At 39.8% G+C, this 21,409-nt stretch overlaps 2 protein-coding genes across 2 annotated transcripts; both read left to right on the top strand.

The window, feature by feature from the left end:
* The first annotated feature begins 162 nt into the window (after positions 1-162).
* On the top strand, positions 163-1,802 carry LOC133114901 (RIIa domain-containing protein 1). Its single transcript, XM_061224624.1, has 4 exons — positions 163-282; positions 508-584; positions 1,354-1,400; positions 1,583-1,802. Exons 1-4 carry the CDS (start codon positions 178-180, stop codon positions 1,645-1,647), a joined length of 294 nt encoding a protein of 97 aa, XP_061080608.1. The 5' UTR covers positions 163-177; the 3' UTR covers positions 1,648-1,802.
* A 6,997-nt stretch (positions 1,803-8,799) lies between these two features.
* On the top strand, positions 8,800-20,077 carry otoa (otoancorin). The gene is made up of 23 exons (XM_061248349.1): positions 8,800-8,850; positions 9,474-9,667; positions 9,862-9,989; positions 10,302-10,429; positions 10,683-10,819; positions 11,089-11,197; positions 11,389-11,604; positions 11,736-11,894; positions 12,184-12,324; positions 12,414-12,469; positions 12,629-12,749; positions 13,463-13,581; positions 13,823-13,958; positions 14,434-14,627; positions 14,738-14,828; positions 14,938-15,112; positions 15,645-15,826; positions 16,011-16,163; positions 16,492-16,634; positions 16,744-16,880; positions 17,614-17,711; positions 17,795-17,966; positions 19,196-20,077. The coding sequence occupies exons 1-23, from the start codon at positions 8,815-8,817 to the stop codon at positions 19,276-19,278; spliced, it is 3,108 nt and encodes a 1,035-aa protein (XP_061104333.1). The 5' UTR covers positions 8,800-8,814; the 3' UTR covers positions 19,279-20,077.
* Positions 20,078-21,409: the final 1,332 nt, after the last annotated feature.

Genomic DNA, 21,409 nt, shown 5'->3' with positions numbered 1-21,409 from the left:
GCTGTAACTTAGCCTATTCCATTTTTACAAACATGAATACCTAAATATCATCGATATGAGCAGGCAAATGTAAAAGATAACCTGTTTACGAACAATAATACAAGTGACAAAATGTAAGAATTATAACGTTGAACGTGCCTTTTCATAGAAAGGTGTGGTTACCCTAGCAACGGCCAAATGACATCAACAGGTGGTAAGGAGATGGCTGAAAAAAGTGGTATGGAGAAACTAGACATTGGTGCTTTGAGCCCTGAACAACAAGAGAAACTCCGTCAATTCAAGGTAACGAGCATATAAACAACTGTAAAAAATAATTATGAAAATGTAATTACAGTCTTGTTAACAACACTTGTCTAGTTAACCAGATGAACTAGCCTATGCTGGCTAGCTCACTAACATGGACAGAAAACTATATAACTGCTTAGCTAGCTATAGAAAGAGAAGCTAGCGAAAATGGCATGGGTTTAGTGCTTTCTATCCTCTCATCGTTACATTTTTTTTACTCAGATAAACACAAGAATTGCTAACGAGAAATATCTGAGATCTCACCCGGAAGTGGAGGTGCTATTGAGCGATTTTTTAAGGTAATGTTACTGAACGGTGGACAATTGGCAATCTATCCTGTGGTTCAGACTTCTGGAATTTTACTCAGCTTGGCTGATTGTATATTGAATGTAAAGAATGGGACTGTAGCTCAGTAACCGATTGTGAAGAACAAGACACAAAGTGGAAGTGTAACGGGTCCCAAATCCACCACAAAATAGTTTATATTCAAGTAACTTCGCTAGCTAACTGCACAAATCAAAGTGGTTTATTTGATCGTGGATATTTGTAGTTAACATAATGAACGAGCGAAAAATAATTCACAGAATTGCGGTAGCGCCGTGTTACTAGCTTACTGTAAAGAGTACAACCTGGATCACGTAATAGATTGCTGAGCTTGCCAATTTTTGTCTGGAAGTATTTCTCGCCCTAAAGAACCCATTCGAATTTGTGTGGCAGTACCTGAAACGAGCAGTTCATATTCAAATAACTACTGAGTTAATTTGTCTGAATTAAAACAGTTCAGTAAAGAAGAGTGGGATGAAATTCCTCCACAACGATGTGAAAGATTGATATCAAATTGTTTTGTGTTTACTGCGTTTTGTTTTGTGTCCACAACATTTTGTATAAAGTTCGGAAACCAAGATCTTTAGATGTATGCAATTATCCAATAATTGAGGAAATCGGGAAGAGGGCACATTTTCACGGCACTGTAGCTCAAGACAAGAATGTTGTCTTTGTATTGTATTCAAATTGACCTCTGTCAAACAAGATGTATGTATTGAGTATTATTTTCCTTATGTTTGGCAGAGAAGTATTTTTTAAAAGACCTGCAGATATCCGGGAGTTTGCTGCAAGTGAGTATCGCAAAATAACTATTGTGATTGTACCTATAACAATGAAAAATCATAACAATCTTATGAAATCACTACGAACCTAGGGAGAAATACTGTAGGTGATATTGGACAGATTTAATATGCTAACATGACTCAGTAATTGATTGCTATTAAGTGCATTATATGTTGGTTTTTCCCCCCAGATCACTTCACTGACCCAAACTTAGTGAAGAAAATCTTCTCTAAACTTCAAGACAATTTTGAATGAAAACAGAAGTATTGTTTTTTTAGACAGTTGAACTTGCTGCCCTGTGCACATTCCTTTTGTATATACAGTGTGTCTGTTTAAAGAACCTGTAATGCTTTTTCTAATTTGCTTCTCACATAATTAGGCCGCAGTATGGACACAGATTAGCTTGTTTATATGGTATGGGCCTGTCTGTTATGTAGAAATACTTCTAATGAGTAGGTTTACATTTTGTGTTTTCATGATTAAACCCATTGTTCTGAATCACTGGATGTGTTGTTATTTTTCACCTTCAAAAAAGGTCCTATATCCTGCATCTAGGCTTGATTCTCAGTTTAGTCTCTATCGGTTAGAAGGCTCCTTTGCTGATGTAGTCTCTTATTCATTGAATTGTGGTGTTTTTATGACTTTTGGGCAGATTTGCGTGCTTCACAGAAACACAGGCAACACAGGCTACACAGGCTGGCCATGTGGGAATGTGTGTACAGCAGATTTGACTGTTGTTTAAGTTCTCAGATGAGACAGGGAATTTAAACATATTTCGCCTAAGGGTGAAAAATGAGTAGAAAAAGGCTATTATTTTTTAATAGTTATTAAAATTCCTTACATGTCATTATGACAGAACACACAGTTCAGGTTTTGTCATTCTCTGCAGCTAAGAAAAAAAATCATGATGCTATCATCTCTGTTGGCTCATTGAACAATACACAATATTTTTTTTAGTTTCCTGCGACCTTTGTCCTCTTCTGAGAATCGTTTTGTTCTGGCCCTTCAAACACTGTTGACTTTCCCACATTGTGTTGTTCTGCAAATAGAAAGTCTGGTTTCTTTCCATTCAAAGACCACATTTTTGCATCAGCCTTCCTCTGAAGTCTCACACAATGAGGCCAGAGCTCACATGGGAGGGGGAGCCCATCCTCCGCTGGCCAGTAAGGTATAATGGTAGATGGATATAACAGAAATGTGTTAAGAAATCAATTATAACAAATCAAATGGGTTGAACAGGTTAGGTCTGTTACTTCCTACAAAAGTAGGAAGTCCAAATGAGGCGTTTAGAATTGTAAACAGTGGTGATGCATCTGTAGCACCAGGATTTGTCAATGTGTGGCATGAACCATGGAAGAAGCAGGAATTGGGCTGCAGTGGATATACGGAAGCATATCTGAACAACATGTCAAACCTTAAAGTGTACGGGCTACAGCAGCAGAAGGCCAATACGTTCAAATAAAAAAGGCTTAATAAATACCTAATAAAGTAGTTACTAAGTGTCTCAATGCGTATGTGTGTGTGTTTGCATGCATCTGAGATTAGTGCGTTGGGAGTTTTGGTAGCCATTTATTTGCTTTCGAAAAATTTCAGGCACTGGAGTCCTGTGGGCTTGAGTGTGTTGTGAGATGTCTTTCGTTTGAATAAACAAATATCTATATGTCATAGCACAATTACCCCCAGTCCAACTTCTTTAATGCTGAAAGCCATCAAAACATTTGGATGGAGGTTTGATTTGAGCATTTTTTGAGCAATGGCAAACAAAACCACACTGAACCAGAAATATTAAAATCAAAACCACACCAAAGAAGAAATATTAAAATCTATATTTTGAAATTCTAAAAGGCATGAGGACTGTCATTCATGAATTTAGTGCAAGTCTAGTATGTGCCCTGAAAAGTTTAGCATAAGTATTTTTGTATGTGTAGATTCTCTATACATGGGTATATTTTTGTCATCATAGTTACCATAGTTACTATATTGTATAAGCAGGACTGAAACATTAGAAAGATACATTAGTAAGCTGTCCTTTGTGAGCAAGTTGTTTGGCCTGGCCTTACTTTGGTAATCCTCTTTTCATTTCATTACACAATGTATTTCACTGTACCTAAACTCACGCATATAACACATGCACCTGCTAACTCAGACACACCCAGCCACAGCCCACCTCACAACCTGCAGGACAGCAGAGGAAAGAGAGCTTGACAGTCCAGCTAATGTGTGCTCTCCATCTGCGTCACATTTTTACCTCTAACGGGACAGTGAGTACATCTGTGTTTTATGTGGTCATAGTTTTTTAACAGTTATTTTAAACAACTTATTATGAATTCAAAGAGAAAATCATTATCAATGATAAGTACATCTAGCAGTATATGATGCAAATGATTAGCCTATCAATACATTCAAGGAAACAGGATATATTGATTTGAGTTATTTTCTATTTAATTCATGAGTTTTGAATTTAACTTATGACATGCTGAACTTCAAACATACATTTTAACTGTAGTGAAACTTCAAGGAAAATTCAACCAGCTATCAGTGATACTGTACGTACGTCTAGCAATGTCTAAAAATAATTAACCTCTCAATAAATCCACGGACAGGGTATATGTTGATTTGAGTTGATTTTGAATTGCATGTATGATACTGGACATCAAACATACATTTTAAATGTTCTGGAAGCAAATAATACCTTGCATCAAACACAAATGATCCACGATAAACAAAATAATGTATAGAACAGAAATGTCTTGTTTCTGATGTGGATGTAAGAAGTACAAGTAATATTTCAGGATGGTGTATCATTTTATATGAGGTTTTAAGAGGGGCTATTCAGTTGTTGAAATGAGAATAAATTACTGGCAACAGTCAAAGAAAAGTGTTTAGACAGGCAAATATTCATGATGAATATGAAAAACAAAAAACTACATAGAACAATCACATTATATTATATTACTTATATGATTTATTCTATTAAACACTTTATTCCATTAAATCTTGGAAAAAGAATGTAGAATTGAAAATTAGTGGATGAGAATGAATTATGTCTGTCTTTGTTTATCATTTACTTGTATACAAAACAATTTTATGAATGTGTCATTAAGAAAAGCAACAATTAAAAAACATTCAAATAGTACTGCATGCATTGCATAAGTACATGCCAGCGTTTTTTTTCTCAGTATGTTTCTCTTCAAGTCCAATGGGATATTTCCCCCTGGGTGGTTATCTTGGCAGCTATGTACTTCAGGCTACCAAGGTGGAAGTATTAGATGGGAGGGGGCATTTATGAGTCAGTTCACATTACATAGTAACCAGTACCATGACAACAGATTAAAACAGATTTCAGCTCTGTAATTAGACATGGGAGTAACAAAACCATCGTAGAATGAGCAAATGAGCATGATTGTGTCTCAAGAGACAAATTGCTACCCACAGAAACGTTTGGTTTCTGCTTTACACCAACCGAAGCAGGAAGCACAATGTTTTAGTTGCTAATGCTTCCCAATACAATAATTAGACACATATGATCAAATGTAAAGGCTTAGTTACTGGATGCAACGCATTCAAAATAATTGCTTGGAAATAGTGGTGCATGGCATCTCACAACATACCCAAAGTGAAATTACGCCTCTTCTCAGACCTGTCCCAGTGTATAATATGCACAGACAGCCAGGCCTTATTGAAATGCACAGACACATACACTCAATGAGCACTTTATTAGGTAGACCTGTACACCAGCTTGTTAATGAAAATATTTAATCAGCCAATCATATGGCAACAGCTAAATGCATACAAGCATACCTGGTCAAGAGGTTCAGCAGTTTTTCAGACGAAATGTCAGAATGGGGAAGAAATTGGCAGCCTGTAGCATAGTGATTAAGGCACATGACTGGGACAATGTAGCCACAATAAGATCCGCACAGCTGCACTCAACAGCACCCTGGGGACAGACAGCTCCTTTCTATCCTCTAAACTGAGAGTTCTAAACTGAGAGTTCAGTTACGATTGCCTGGTAAAAATATTGCTAACCGGAAATAATACTTTAAAAAAATGAAATAATATTTATTTATCCTTTGTTTTACTAATAAAGTCCTATTGAGATAAATCTTGGAGTTTGGTTACCATGCATTCCATGTGGAGTTTGATGAGATCTAATTAAAATGTGGTTTCCTCTTTAAAATTGAGGAAATTATAAAAACTAGGAACCACATTCAGAACAATAGTCAACAGTGACAAAAAGTACTTCTTTTTTTTTTTTTTTTTTTTTTTTTTTTTTTTTTTGGCAGACGCTTTTAATCCAAAGCGACTTACAAGTGCACATCATTTCAACATTTCAACACTTCAAATGCTATTTCAGTAAAACGGATAATTGTGAGAATTGTGATCATCATGTTTCATATTTCTAATATGTTCTCTTTAGTCCCATAAGGGATCATTCAGCAAACCAGACAAAATAAATAAATATTATCAGGGAGGGCAATTGTGACAAAATGCTGGGTTTAAACAAATGCTTGCGAGCATTGTGACCCTTCACTACAAAGGGGGGATTGGACCTTTAACTACCTTCAACTTTGACTGTTATCTAAACTGTCTCACACTCGATAGTTTTACAAATATAAACACAGGGCCTTACCCTTGCCCTAATATCAGAGTTAGCACGTATGACTTAAATTCATGAACACTTAACAATTCAGTGACCCTGAACACAGGACAATGACTGAGTGCCCTTTTCAGTACATCGTACCCCACTTTAAAGTCTCCCATCTTAGGATAGCGCCAGGTGAGGGAAGAAAGAAAAGAGTGATTCACCATGTCTGCGCTGTGGGTGACAGTTTTCACCCTGTTCCTCACTGTCCATAGACTAACAGGTAAGCTTCCTGACCTTTCTCGCTAACCACATTCTGCGACACTTCATTTAGTGGTCAACCTGTGTATGGCTTCATGGCAAAGTAAAATGTTTTTATGTTTTCATATCTTTGTGTTTTACGTGGCTTTGCATGAGATACTTGCTTCATGCTGAATTTGACAAACCTTTATCATTCTTTGGATAAACGCAGTTATAACAGGGTAAGAATAAATGTAAATCTTAATTTGGCTATTTTATTGAAGTGACTGAGTGACCATATCTACCAAACCATTTCCCGCTTTGTAGATTTGTTCTGTATACTTGTAACATATCGATTTGCTTATGCCTCTGTAAACTGAGCTGTGTGGTGTGTTCTCAATCAGCTATGAATTCAACCATGATGCCATCTACTGCTGTCAAAAACAACTCTACAACAGATGTCTACGACAACTCAGTTGTCAGCCCAACTATTGTCAGTTTTCAACCCCTGCCTCTAGAATTCAAGAATGCACCACATGAACTGGTAACTCATTTCCTGATTTGTCTTATTAACACAGTATCAAATGCTATTTCTCACTCCATATGATGCCTGTTTGTCAGCTTTGGTCATGGGCGATTACATAACCCCAAATAATTGATAACAATAATATGGCATATTACAATGAAAAAAATATAATGCAAATTTCCAATTTGATAAAATCTTTACAGTGACCAGCTCCAGACATGATAAGCAACGCCTGTCATTAATTTTACTTTCTAATCATGGTTATAAAACCTAGTATTATCCCAGGAGGACAGATTCCTGAAAATACACATGTTCATATGCATACAGTAACTACAACCATACACCAAATATGGGCATACATTAACAATGATTATCTATTTGTTTACACTAAATCTGACAATGGATAGGTACATTTCTTGAAATAATGTGGTTATTTTTTTTACTGCATAGTTGGGGTGATTTAAAATTACCCTGGCAAGTAATTTAATCTGCTCTTCCTGTCTCTCTGTCCTCACAGATGAATAAGTGTCTCAACGAGGGTGAGATTACAGTTTATTATAGTTTGTTGCAGTTGCATACTTTAGTGAGGTGATTCCTGGTTTATGTTTTCATGAAAGAAAGTCAAGTAAAGGACATATAACATAAATAATTTATTTTGCGTGCTTAAGTTATCATCTGTCTGGTGTGTGTTCTTCATACCTTTCTGTGCTATGATTGTCTGAATTGTCTCAATTTTCCATGCGCTATGGTGCAGGACTCAGAGTACCCCCAATGAAGGATGGACGTCCAAACAGGTGAGTACTCTTCAATCATGTTTTTTCATTGAGCCCTGTTTACATGTTCACAGATTGTCAAGATACATTTCTCACCCCCCCCCCCCTCTCTCTCTCTCAGTTCCATGGTTCCAGATGAATCCAAACCAATAGCTATGCTTCAAAGCCTTCTTTTTTTATTTCCACCCCCCTCACCGACCGGGCTGCCCAATGACACCACCATGGAGCCACCCATGGACTTGGACTGGGTAACATTTCTAACCCATTTCTATTCAAGAACCCCCTGCTCCAGTATGTGTATGTGTGTGTGTGTGTGTGTGTGTGTGTGTATGCATACACGTGTGTGTGTGTGTGTGTGTAAGAGACAGAGAAATCCTTTTAAAGACACCTGTTTTGTCCCAGTGAAGCGCAAATGCCTCCTAAATAATGAAAACTACACTCAGTGAGCATTTTATTAGGTATTTATTAGACTTCTTTTTTAGACTTATTGGTGTTATGCTGCTGTAGCCTATCCACTTCAAGGTTTGACGGGTTGTATGTTCAGAGATGCTGTTCTGCATACAACTGTTGTGAAAACTACTGTCACCTTCGACAGTCTGGCCCTTCTCCTCTGAGAATGCATTGTTAATGAGAGGGTTATCTCTCATTTACAATGTGTTTTTGCCCACACAATGTGTTTTTCTGTTTTGTAACTCAAGAAACTGTTGTCCGTGAAACTCCCAGGGGATCAGCAGTTTCTGAGATACTCACACCAACCTGTCAAGCACCAGTCAAAGTCACTTTACATTACATGTCATTTGGCTGATGCTTTTATCCAAAGCGACTTACAGTTGATTAGACTAAGCAGGATACAATCCGCCCTGGAGCTTAACGGATTTTCTCAAGGGCCCAACAGCTGTGCGGATCTTATTGTGGCTACATTGTCCCAGTCATGTGCCTTAATCACTATGCTACAGGCTGCCAATTTCTTCTCCATTCTGACATTTCGTCTGAAAAACTGCTGAACCTCTTGACCAGGTATGCTTGTATGCATTTAGCTGTTGCCATATGATTGGCTGATTAAATATTTTCATTAACAAGCTGGTGTACAGGTCTACCTAATAAAGTGCTCATTGAGTGTATGTGTCTGTGCATTTCAATAAGGCCTGACTGCCTGTGTATATTATACACTGGGACAGGTATGAGAAGAGGCGTAATTTCACTTTGGGTATGTTGTGAGATGCCATGCACCACTAATCTCTCTTAATGGTTTCTCCTGCCCACAGAACGTGACTGAGAGGCTACAGAACTGCTCCGACATGGCATGCATGATTGCCCGCATACAGAACTTTTCGGTCAGTGCTGACATGACAAACTTTTTTGCCCTCGTTATACTTTGTCTTGTATGTCTTGTTATTTATGTCATGCGCTCTCAGAAACACAGGTACGAAAAGTGCCTACAAAGGTACAAATGCTTGTTGCGGTAACCTATAGGTACACAGAATTATACCCCTAGGCAGCAATATATAATTAATTTGTACCTTTTTTTTTTTTTTGCTTGGAAAGTATACTCATTTGTACCCAAATAGAACATTACTGCACTTTCAGGGTACATTTGGGAAATTTGACCCTTGAAGAACAAAGCAGTACACTGTCACTATATTTCTGAAAGTGTGTGTGTTTTACTGCCTGTTTTACTTTAGCATTCTTCATTCACCTTCTTCCGCAGCCTCCTGCTCCTCATGTATTTTCACCGCTCTTCATTTCTGTATGAATCAACCTCCTCCTACACTGCACCTTCTCCTTTTCACTCTGCACCCTCCCATGTCCATCTTTCTTCTTCCTATTCTCTATTGCCCTCTTTCGTTGATTCTCTTCTGTTTGCCCCTCTCTCTTTCCTCCCTGTTTCTGTCAGTGTATCCTCTATTGATTAATTATTTGTCTCCTTGTGCCCTCACTCTCTGCTCCTCTCTCATAGGACAATGGTCTAAGATGCTTCATGAAAGCTTTCATGGCTCCCTTCTCTTGGATGGCTCTAATGGCGGATGAGTCAGAAATGGACTCGAGGGATTTCAGGAGGCTGCTCTGGGCAGCCAGGCCTTTCATCCGAAACATGCTGTCCCCTGGCCTGCGGCTGCCAGCTAAAATTAGCCCCCTACACCTGGCTGACATGTGAGTCAGGGGATCTCCATTTGGGGGTGGGGCTTGGATCTGGATACTGTCATGCCATAGCCATGGGAATCCATATTAGAGAGCAAAGTGGGGATGATGTGTGATGGACAGTTGTGGGGTTGGCCATTTCCTATGTTGAGCCATTTACAATATATCTGGTCAGTAATGAATCTCTCTGTTTGGGTCTCTTTTAGGGCGAATATGTTCAGTGAAGAGTTTGGCTCCCTGACTCCAGAGCATCGTAATCAGATCCGTAAATGGATTAAGGAACAGATCAGAAAAACTATGAACTGCAGTGAGCCAACCAAACCCAAAACTAATTGTAAGTGGTCCTAGTGCACAAAAAAGATACAGTGGATGTTGCAAACATGTTGACAAATCAAGAGCGTGAGAGGAGAGGAGGAGAAAGACAGATAATAGAAACAGTGAGTGAAGCATGGAGAAGAAAAAAGCAGGGAAGAAGAGCGGGGAGGAAGCAGGAAATAGAAGATTGAGAGGGAAAGGAGTGGGGGAAAAGAATAACAGAACATGAAAAAGGAGGAAAAGCACAAAGAGGGAAAGAGTAAATTGTTACCCGTCCAGCGTGATAAACAGGATCAGTCATCAGGTGAAGGAGACTGTGTTTCCCTTTCAGCATCTCCCATAAACTACAGAGGTCCACCGTTCTGCCGGAATTGGCTGAATGCTGAAGGAATGCAGATGATGGGAAGCTTCCTTCCACTTCTGCCTGCTGATGAATTTAGAAATATCCCTAAAAAGGAGGTATTAAGACATAGCTATTCTAGCTCTCTCAATAGCTTGCCTAACAACAGAGAGAACCGATATAATAGATACATTTATGCTATGAGATCTAAAAAAGTGTGTGTGTGTGTGTGTGTGTTTGCATGCATTCATGCTTGCACATGTTACAGGATGACTGGATAAATGTTAAGAATATTTCTGAGCATTCATTATGATAATGGTAATAAAAATGCTAATGTTAAAAATACTACTTCCTCCCCCCCCAAAATCTCAGTTATGTGCATTCTTCTGGAAACCACAATTCAAAGACTTGTCTGATGGGAAAGTACCCAAAAACCTTGGCAGGATGTTGATCAAAAAGTTGGAGGGCTGCTTTAACAGAAGTTCAGAGTTCTTCGAAAAGCTGGGCAGGTGTGTGTCCTGGTTTGATTTGAACCTATTCTGAATAGTTTCCTTTGTGCTGTGTAGTAAGCAGTGGTGATGTCCCTCTGCCCATCATCATTTGGATTTCTTGTAATCGCTGAATAGAGCACTAGACAAAACTGGCCAATAATATTTAAAATGTCTTTTATCAGGTTGACAGGAGGGGTTAAATGCATAGAAGGTTTTAGGGTTTTAGTAGGGTGATGCAAAATCCCCCCCCCCTGCACTCCCTTAATATTCCATTCCTATCCAACCAGACTTGGTGGCCTGGCATGTTTCTTTGACAAATCCAAGGAACTCAATTCATCTCAGAGCACAGCTCTCCTCTCCCAAATTCAGAAATGTGAGAACTCTGAATCTAGAAAGGTAAACAAGGCATATTCTCTGTATCACCCATCTACTATTGAGATTAATATTCTTTTTTCTATTCACTGTTTGTATGTTCAATGTATAAAAAAATAATATGCTAATTTCTTAAAATTTTTCACACCTAATTTTGTCCTTGTGTTTTTTCCTTCTGGGTTTGAACCCCCGACTTCCACCTCTTTCCCACACAGCTGAAGAAGAAACTGGTGATGAATGCACTTTCTCAGGGCCAGGGGTCTCTCAGCCCTGAGCTTCTGGAATCTCTGGGCTCAGAAGCATCAGTCGTGCCTGTCAACATGTTGAGCCAAGTTAAACGTTCAGACATCAAGAAAATCCTGACCTCCATGAGCGAAGTTGTTTGGAAGCAATCCCAGGCCCGGGTCCTGGCCAAAAAGCTCCTGCAGGAAGTAAGATAGTCTATTAGTTTCTATCTTACTTGTTTCTATTTTTTTGCATTCCTTTATATTATCATTATAACATTTTCTGTATTCCATGTTTTCACATGCCCCGTCTCCTGAACTTTCTCTCCCCCTTCCAGAATGTATCGGCAAGCGACCTGTTGGATATGGGCAACCTGGTGATAGGTGTCAATGTCAAAGTGCTGCGGAAAGTCGAATTTCAGCAGCTGGAGACAGGCAATCTGGAAAAGCTGTGCAAGAGGCTGAACAAACTGCAGATGGCAGCTGTGGTGGATGAGGTGAGACAGGGATAGAGGGCTGGGGCAGCAGGGGTGGAAACGGGGGGGATAATCAGTACTCCATGTGTAATGATATAAAAAAACAGATTGGGAAGGCCTGCAGTTGGACAGAATGGCAATGAGATGATATGAGTTTCAGTGTAATTTCTATCCTTCCAGTTTAGAATGAAATCCTAGCTTTATGCCAGTGTCTTAGCCCCATGCTAGCCCTGGTGGGGGAATACCTACTCAATGTCTACTTAATGCGTATGATCTTAATGTCACAGCCTGGTTCTCACCCACCCTACAGCTGCGCAGTAAACTGAACGAATCACAGTTGGTGAGTACCATGCCTGCGTCCCAACGGAACAAGCTGTCCCTGACAACCCTCACACGTGCTCGCCTCAGCTCTTTGGACCAGCTGACAGGGACGAACTGGACCAGGTCCCAGGTAACCTTCGTCCACTGGAGCTCTACCACCTCACCACTGAGGCGCATCTTGTTTGACTGTTCACTATTTCTGTGTCTCTGTGTTTGCAGTCTGTTGTTGTGCTGAAGATGGTCATGAGGGGGAGTTTGAGAGCCGATGATATCAAGTGAGGGAACTTTAGGCTTTCTTTTGCCCATTGTCTGTTTTTTGCAGTTGTCTGTTCTGGCGTAACTACAGTGTATAGTTATTATGTCAGTAAAGAGCACAAGTAATGCAGTCAAAACAGTGGTGATGTCATAAATGGTAAAGAGGCTTGTTTTGACAGGAAAATGAAGTCAGCAGTGCAGGGCGTGACATGTCGGATGATTAACGATACCAACCAGAGTGACGTCCTGGGCGTGTCTCAGGCTCTAACAGGAAGCACGCAATGGCTCTCCAGGACACAGGTTCATATTATCTCATGTCTGTCAGATGTGTGAACTTCAACACATTATCTCAGTAAAGTAAAGTGGGCTCCAGAATTATTGGCACCCTTAATAAGAATGGAGAAGAAAGGCTGTATATAATAATCAATATGGATAATGATCTATATTTTATGTTTAAAAATGGGAAAACAATATACTTTTATTTCAATACATTTACTCTCATCTGACATTTACTCACATGCCAAAATGATTGGCACCCCTAACAAGGATTGTTTTATACTCTGTTTCACAAGAGTATAAGAAATGCATGTGAGTATATAACAAGCACGAAAAATTCATTTGCCAATCATCAGCATGGGAACTGTCAATTCAAAAGACACTGATGGTAATTGACCATCACAAGTTGGGTAATGGGTACAAAAAAATACATCAACGATTAAACATACCACTTCATATATACATGTATATATATATATATTATTGGATAAAAAGCATAATAAAATGGATGGCCATGGATGGCAAGGAAGAAGGTGAAGGAAGCCATAAATAACCCAAGGATCGTAGTTTAAAAATTGCAGAGAATGGTTGTGTTTTGGGGCCTCCCAAGAGAACAAAACATAAAATGGCAGTAATGCACAAACCATGATGGCAATAGAAATAATAATGTTGATTGCTGTACTAACACTGTATGTTTACCTTCAACCCCCCCCCCCCCCCCCCCCCGTCTGCATTAGGCCAACTGTGCTGCTGAAAAGCTGTACTCCACTCTGGAGAAGCAGAGGAAGGGCTATTTCAGTGACATCACCGACACTGAGCTGGATGCTATTCCCACAGCACTTCTGATTTACATGCCGTCAGTTGTTTTCTATTTGTCCTTATGACTGTACAATGAAAGTAGTATTTAATTTTTAGAACTTCCTATTTATTGCTCCTTATTGTACGCTCTCATCCACCATGCTCTTCTTGATTTAGGGATACCGTAGATGGGAATTGGGAAAGTCCTGTGCATTGCCTTTGTGAGTTAAATGCTATAAATCATATTATTTTTAATCATCTTTGTTTCTTCTTGCTGTTTCTTACCCCTATTTTATCAGGGTGACGGCAATTTCAGGGCTCCCAGACGCTGTCTGTTCCAGGTTCCTGGACAAAATGTCACAGGCCAACCTATCCACTCTTCCCCTAAGTTCCTTTGCTCGTTCTACCCTGACCAACAGGTCTCTGGCCTGCCTGGTAAATACAAAGGACAGCTACTCTCGCTATGGCTGTTGAACCAACTTAACTAGAGTTCACCTTTGGTCTCCACATTTAAACCTGAGGTTTACACATACTATACTGTTTGAATTTATACCATTATGACTGGTGTTAGTTTATTAAGATCCCCATGCACTTTACCTCCCCAAAGTCCTGAACAGAATTAGTTACATTACATTACATTACATTGATTGTTGTCTGTATGGTCTGTATGGTTCCAGATGCATTTGCCACTTTTGTAGCATGCATCATTTTTGTGCATAAAAATCATCCTGTCATCTTGTGCCACCCTATGATGTTTTTATAAACTGTTGTGCATAAATGGTGGCCATTACTTTTTTTGTTTTTACACACATGTGCAAGTTAATGTTCAACCTTTTTTTAATATTGTTCTGCAATACTGCTGACTGCACCTTTCCTTTGTCAACACATCCTTCCTTTCATGTCTGTACAGGGCGAGAACATGTCAGATCTGTCCTCTGACAATATCACCAGGCTGGGGACTCTCGTGTGTGAGCTGGGGCCATCACATCTCTCTAGCCTGGCTGCTGATGCCCAGAATACCACCTTGTCCGCCCTGGCCAAATGCGACCAGATTAACGGCAGCCATAGCGGTGCTATCATCAATCTGCTCAAGGAACGATATGGGTAAAGGGCTTTTGTTTCCATAGTCTCATTAATCTATTTCTACTGTTAAAAGAACAATGTTTGTTCAGTTCCAGCAATTATTTGACAGTTGTTTCCTTTCCATGGGACAGAGAGCCCTCAGATTGGTCCTCTAGCACAATGGAATCTTTTGGCCGTGTCCTTCTACTGGATGACTCAGAAATCAGATCACTAACATACAAGGTTAGCTTTAACATTGCCTGTATATAGTACTTCGTTCCCCAGTTGACTATATTGCTATAAAAAAAGTAAATCTGTTCAATGACATTTGTCTTGCCATGCCTCCTCAAAGTCCTGGCTGAAGGAAACCCTCTTGGATATAGTGGACAGTCTACCCACCGGCCTATCAAAGACCGCTCCAAAAGAGTTCCGGATTGGTCCCGATCTTTCCACAGTACTCAAAAAGTTATTTGACCTGATCACGTACTCCGCCCCGGCAAGCCCTGAGTCCCGTAGAAAGAGAGCGGGTGAGTTCGCTTACAGTTTATTTCATCATAAACTATCACTGTAATGATAACTAACAGTGTGGGCATCCACACTGATGAACGATAACATTCAATAAATAGTCTGTCTATAAATAGGCTGTCATCGTCAGAATGTGCCGCCCTGTGAATGTGGATGGATTTTGAAGGGCTCTGTCAAGTGTTTCTGTCGTTCATGCAGCTGGAAGAAAAAGGCTCTGAAAGTAATCCCAACAGTATAATTTGTTGTGGTGTGGACTCATCCACTTGAGTTGAGACCAATTTGTTTAACTATGTCTTTATAGTTATTGCTATAGTTATTGGTGTAGATGTGCCTTAATACTGTAACAACATCCTTTGGTTCCACTCGCCAATTTCTCGCCAATGTGTGTCTGACTGCAAGAATACACTCAATATACTCATTTTGCTCTTTAAACATGTAGGTGTCCTTCCCACAATCCCTCTTTCTGTTTTCTCTTCTCTTCAAACCTCATCCCTCTCATGCCTAACTTTATCCCACCTTTGTCCACCTTCGCAGCTTGTGAAAATGCTCCCGAGTCGTCTGAGATTGTGGACCTGGAGCAGGCGAACGTGCACTGGAGCGCAGACGAGCTGAACTGCATTTCGGCAGAGGTCTTCAACAGCAGCGTGCAGATTCTGGGGGAAGTTGTTGGCTACGGCCCTGAACAGCTGGTAGCTCTGAAGAACAAGGTCGATGAGGTGCTACACTGTGGGCGACAGATGGGAGGGATGGAGAACGGGTTCCCTCTTTGTTTGCCAGTGTTTGGGCAGATTGAGCAGCAAATAAGAATTTCTCTGTTTGAATCCTAAGGTGATGTTTGTAGCCATGAGGGAAGCCCCTGTGAATGTTTAGAGGCCTCTCCTGGTGCTCTGCTCCCTGCAGGTGTGGGGAACGCCGGACTCCCTGACTGAGGACCAGGTGTCCCAGCTGGGCTGTGTGACGCAGGGCTACAACAATGAACAGCTGAAGCAGCTCAAAATCACCTCCCTGGACACTCTGAACATGCTCAGCATGTGCAGCTGGACACAGGAGCAGGTCAGGAGCCCATCGTAGCTAAATATGACGGCATGATAGGTGGTAGTGGGTTGACAGTGTTGGCAGGGGTGAAGATGGTAATGAGGACAATTACAGTGATAACAATTTTAAAAAGGATGATGATCATCTTTGTGACACTGATGGTAAGGATGATAATAATTATGATGATGATGATGATGATGACAATGAGGATGTATACTAAAACATGGTTAACCTTGTTTCTCTGAGAATATGGAGCCCATGGCTCTGAAAATGTGGTGGTGATGGTGGTGCTAGTGATGGTGATGGGAAATGGTGAAGATTAAGGTACACTCTTCCCCCATGATAGAGAGAGGCAATGTGGCAGGGTTATGTGGATCGCAATAGCCAGACAGTGGAAGCACTGGGAACAGTGGAGATGGTGGCCCTAGACCAGTTCATCTGTGGGCTGAGCCTGAATGAGCTGCAAAATCTCGCCACTGATGCCTTCAGGTAAGACTGACATCGGTTGCGACTGATGGGAATGGTGGTGTGAAGGATGCTTGGTCATGCCAAGATGACAAGAAGCGTCATGTGATACAATAATGATATTATTTCACAGGGAGGCAGTGGCAGAAGTGGGCAGTGTTGAATGCCCTCTTTCCTCCACGGAGGTGCTGAAGGACAAGGCGGTGCTTGTGTTTGGCAGCCCAGATTCCTGGACTGAGGCTGAAGTTAACAGCATGGGAAACATCATTGGTCTGTCATTATTTTCCCACAAGGGTGTCACAACTGTTTTGCCTGGCAGTGCAGGAAACAGTGGTTTTACTTGTATACTTAACAGCAGTGGTAACAGGTGCCTCTATGGGGAAAACTGTGGTAATTAATGCAATCCCACAAAAATGTATTATTGTGGTTGAGAAATGAGTGACTGACGATTGTGAACTGACTGAATTGACAGATGGACAATTGTGAATTACCTCCCCTTTGCATAACCCTTAACTTAATCTGCATTGGGCCCAATTATTTCACTTTTCCCAAAGGTCTGGTGCAGGAATGTTTTCTGCTTAATTTAAGTTATTGTTGGTTTAAGTCTGCACAACTTCAGGACATTCAATGTCTGCTGACAACAAACCGCAATAACCGCAATAATGCACCTCCAGTACTGTGGATGCTGCACTACTGGAGTACTTTGAGATACCTCATATTTTGTGCAGCAGACAAATTATTATTAATATTTTTTTAATGACAACTGATTATTTCCATTAACCTTGTTGTAAAAATTTGAAACTTAGCCATTGTAATGTGTTCCTCTCCATGCATCACGTCTTTATTTCTGTTTTGTGTCTTGTTCTGTACAGTGCAGTATATCAGTATTTTGCCAGTACTTGGTTGTCACACTGTGCTTAGCCATGGGCAGATTTTTGAAAGTGCTCCAAAATGAAACCTTTTTAAAATGGCACCGTCCATATTTCCCTTGTTTCTTTTTCAGCTGGTTTGACTGAATCAGAGCTGCAGAATCTGATGGAGTCAGTCATGCCCTTCATCAGTCAGACTGCTATCCCTCTCATCCCCCCCAATCGCCTAGCTGTGAGTTTGTCTTCCTCATTCAATCTTTTCCATCTCTTCCTCTTGTCCATGCTCATGTAATCTTGTGTGCCATTTTTGTTCAGGCACTGTCAGTCAGCCAACTGCAGGCCTTCAGTCCTGACAATGCTGCCATGGTGACCACAGCCCAGAGAGAAAGCCTTAGTCAAGATCAACGAGACGCCCTGGATCAGACATTGGGGGTTCGCATCTTCCGAACTCAAACCAGTACCCAGAGCCCTCCAGTACTGACACAAGGTGGGAATATCATTGATAATTACACCTGAATGTCAAATGTCATTGATAATTAGATACACCTGAGTGAACACAGCGAGGCTTGATTGGAGCCAGCCCTGTTGAATGTAAACCTCACTCATATTGAACCTGACCATCAGAGTGAAGTATTCACCACACAATTTCTGCAAGCACCCTATGCCACAATAAAACAAAATTCCCAAAGTTGTTGAAATATATCTGTTTGGAAAGGGTTACAGAGCCATTTATAAGGCTATGCGACTCCACTGATCAACAGTGAAAGCCATTATTGCCCTTAGATGGAGAACCCTTAGAACAGTGGTGAACCTTCCCAGGAGTGGCCAGTGGTGCAAGGACTACTGAGAAAAGATACCCAAAGAACATCCAAATGACTGCAGGACTCTCTAGGCTTAGCTAAGTTTCAGGCTTTATGCCTGATCCACAATAAGAAAGATGCTAGGGAGAAATGGGTCATAATTTGTGGGACAGCAGCGTGGCAGAAACCTCTGCTAACTAAGAGAAAGATCAATGCTTGTCTCACATTCCCAACAAAGTAACAGGATGATCCCTAAGCCTTTTGGGCTAATATTTTATCAGCAGATGAGTCATAAGTGGAGCTTTTTGGATGACATGGGTCCCATTATGTCTGGAATAAAGCAAATACAGCATTTCATAATAAGAACATTGTTCCAACAGTGAAACATAGTGGTGGCAGTGTGATGGTGTAGGGATGCTTTGCTGCCTCGGGACCTGGACCACTTGTCATTATTGAAGGAACCATGAAGGAACCATGAATTCTGCTCTGTACCAGAAAACTCTTAAGGAGAACGTCCGGTCATCTGTCCATGAGCTGAAGCGTAATAGGGTTATGCAGCAAGAGAGTGAGCTAGAATTCCTCCACGCGATGTAAAAGACAAATAACAAATAATGATTGTTTGCAGTTATTTCTGCTAAAGGTGGTGCAACCAGCGATGCAAGTTTGAAAACTTGTGTTCCCTTTGTCTAAAGATCTGAAACCATTATTTGTGACAAATATGTAATAATATAGGAAATCAGGAAGGGGGCAAATACATTTTCACTGTACTGTAGTATATAATATAATTATCCAGGGATAAGTGAGAAAATGAACAGAGTAGAGCTGCAGTGCTGTGAAGTGAGGGAAGGAAATTTTGCTGTAAAGTATGTAATTTTTAATATAATATAATATAATATAATTTAACTTTTTCTTTCAGGTGGAGCCTCCAGGGTGGGAATTGTGGGAACTCTAGTTTTCTTGCAGCAGTTCCTTTTTCTTACCCTGTGTTATGCCGCCTAGGTCATACTGTGACATGGACAAACTAGCTAGCTAAAAAATGATCCTAACAATGATCTTCCTGTATCATTTCCATCAATAACATTTATATAATCAAAATAAATACATCTATGAATGCATAATCTACATAAATTAATGCTGTAATTGGTGACATCTGTTGTTGTCCTAATCTTCTCAAAATTGTGTAAGTATATACATTCACTGAGCACTTTATTAGGTAGACCTGCACACTAGTTTGCTAATGCAAATATTTTATCAGTCAATCAACGAAATACATACAAGCATGCAGGCATGAGTCAAGAGGTTCAGCTGTTTTTCAGACCAAATGTCAGAATGCAGAAGAAATGTGATCTAAGTGGCTTTGACCATGGAATGATTGTTTGTGCCAGACAGGGTGGTTTGAATATCTCAGAAACTGCTATTTTTACGCTCAACAGTCTCTAGAGTTTGTAGAGAATGGCGTGAAAAACAAAAAACATGCTGTGAGCAGTAGTTCTGCAGGCAATAACGCCTTGTTAATGAGAGAGGTCAGTGGAGAATGGGCCAGACTGGGCAAAGCTGACAGGAAGGTGACAGTAATGCAAATAACCACACATTACAACAGTGGTATGCAGAAGAGCATCTTGAAAAAACAAAGCATCAAACCTAAAGCCTAAATGGATAGGCTACCGCAGCAGAAGAGCAATAAATCTAAAAAGTAAGTCTAATAAATGCCTAATAAAGTGCTCACTGAGTGTATATTTGCTCTATTTCCAATCAAATGTGCTACAGTACAGAGCCAATACTACAATAAATGAATCACTATGCCAATAATTTTGCATTTATATCTTGAATACTTTCATATAATAAACAGATGCTTACATGAAGTGTCATATGTTCTATTTTTTACCTTCTTTGTTGAAAAAATTATTGTGGCAGTGCTTTAAATAACAATTCCAATAAATCTGAATGGCCAAGTGCTCCAGTGCTAACAGTGTTTGCCTGATCCTCAACTTTTGTTCTTTTGGATGAAAAAGCAATGAAATATTGGCACGAGAAAAATCCAGATACTGCATGACAGAGGATCATTTATTTCATTATCATCAGTGATGTTGCTTCTAAGTTTAATGGCAGAAAGCTCTATATTTAAAATGTGCATAATTGTTGAAGTCTGCATACTATTATGTTCATGTCTACATACAATAGGAATATTATATTATTTGTAAGGATCCCCTCAACCAAAATATAATTATACCAAATAGTATGTATAAATATAAATTCCAATTCCAATTCCAATTGTGTTCTAAAATCAGCATAGGTGGACCTTTTTCCATCTTGACTTTCTGATCTTTTAATAAAGTAGAATAAACCTGGCCCAATTCAAGTTGGGTTCTGTTGGGTTAGATGTAATTCTGCATTGGCTATGATTTCTTTACATTATATCACATGTTATGTAGCTGATGCTTTTATACAAAGCAACTAAGACTAATTGGTTAGACTAAGCAGGGGACAATCCCCCCTGGAGCAATTTGGAGTAAAGGGCCTTGCTCAAGTACAGATCTTATCATGGCTACATAGGACATTGAACCATCAACCTTTTTAGTCCTAGTCATTTACCATAACCACTACGCTAGAGTGCCCTCTTTATTATTTGCCATGTAAACAGTGCTAGTTCATCATTGAGATTAATTTAATTGTCAGTATATAACCTTTTAAATACTGCACCAAAACCAAATGTAAAAAATAATAATAATAATTTTTTTAACTTTGCCACCGCGTCAATATCATTATACCAACTTCTGGATCTATTTAATTAAAATGGTAAGAACACAAGGATCAGAGAACGCGTGTGTCAGTAGCTATGGTAAGCAAAAATATGGCCAAATAAATTTTCTAAAAGTAACACCGATTCAACAATGCCACAGACAAGGGTTGGCTACAAGGCCAAGTGTAAATTCGTTAGTTTTAAACCTATTTAAGCTATCATACCATTCTTAACAAATAAATCTGCAATCTCACACATTGTCGTACTATTTCTGCTGCAGGAATTAGGTCTCACATTCCTAAAAACGTGACTTCATAAAATATATTTACAATTATTATGCCTTAAGCTAAAAAGGTTTATTCTCAAACTCACACCTAAGTTTATTCTTAA

The sequence above is a fragment of the Conger conger genome, chromosome 1, assembly GCF_963514075.1.
Source record: "Conger conger chromosome 1, fConCon1.1, whole genome shotgun sequence".
NCBI classification, from domain to species: Eukaryota; Metazoa; Chordata; class Actinopteri; order Anguilliformes; family Congridae; genus Conger; species Conger conger.
This window is presented reverse-complemented; position numbering and strand designations above follow the sequence as displayed.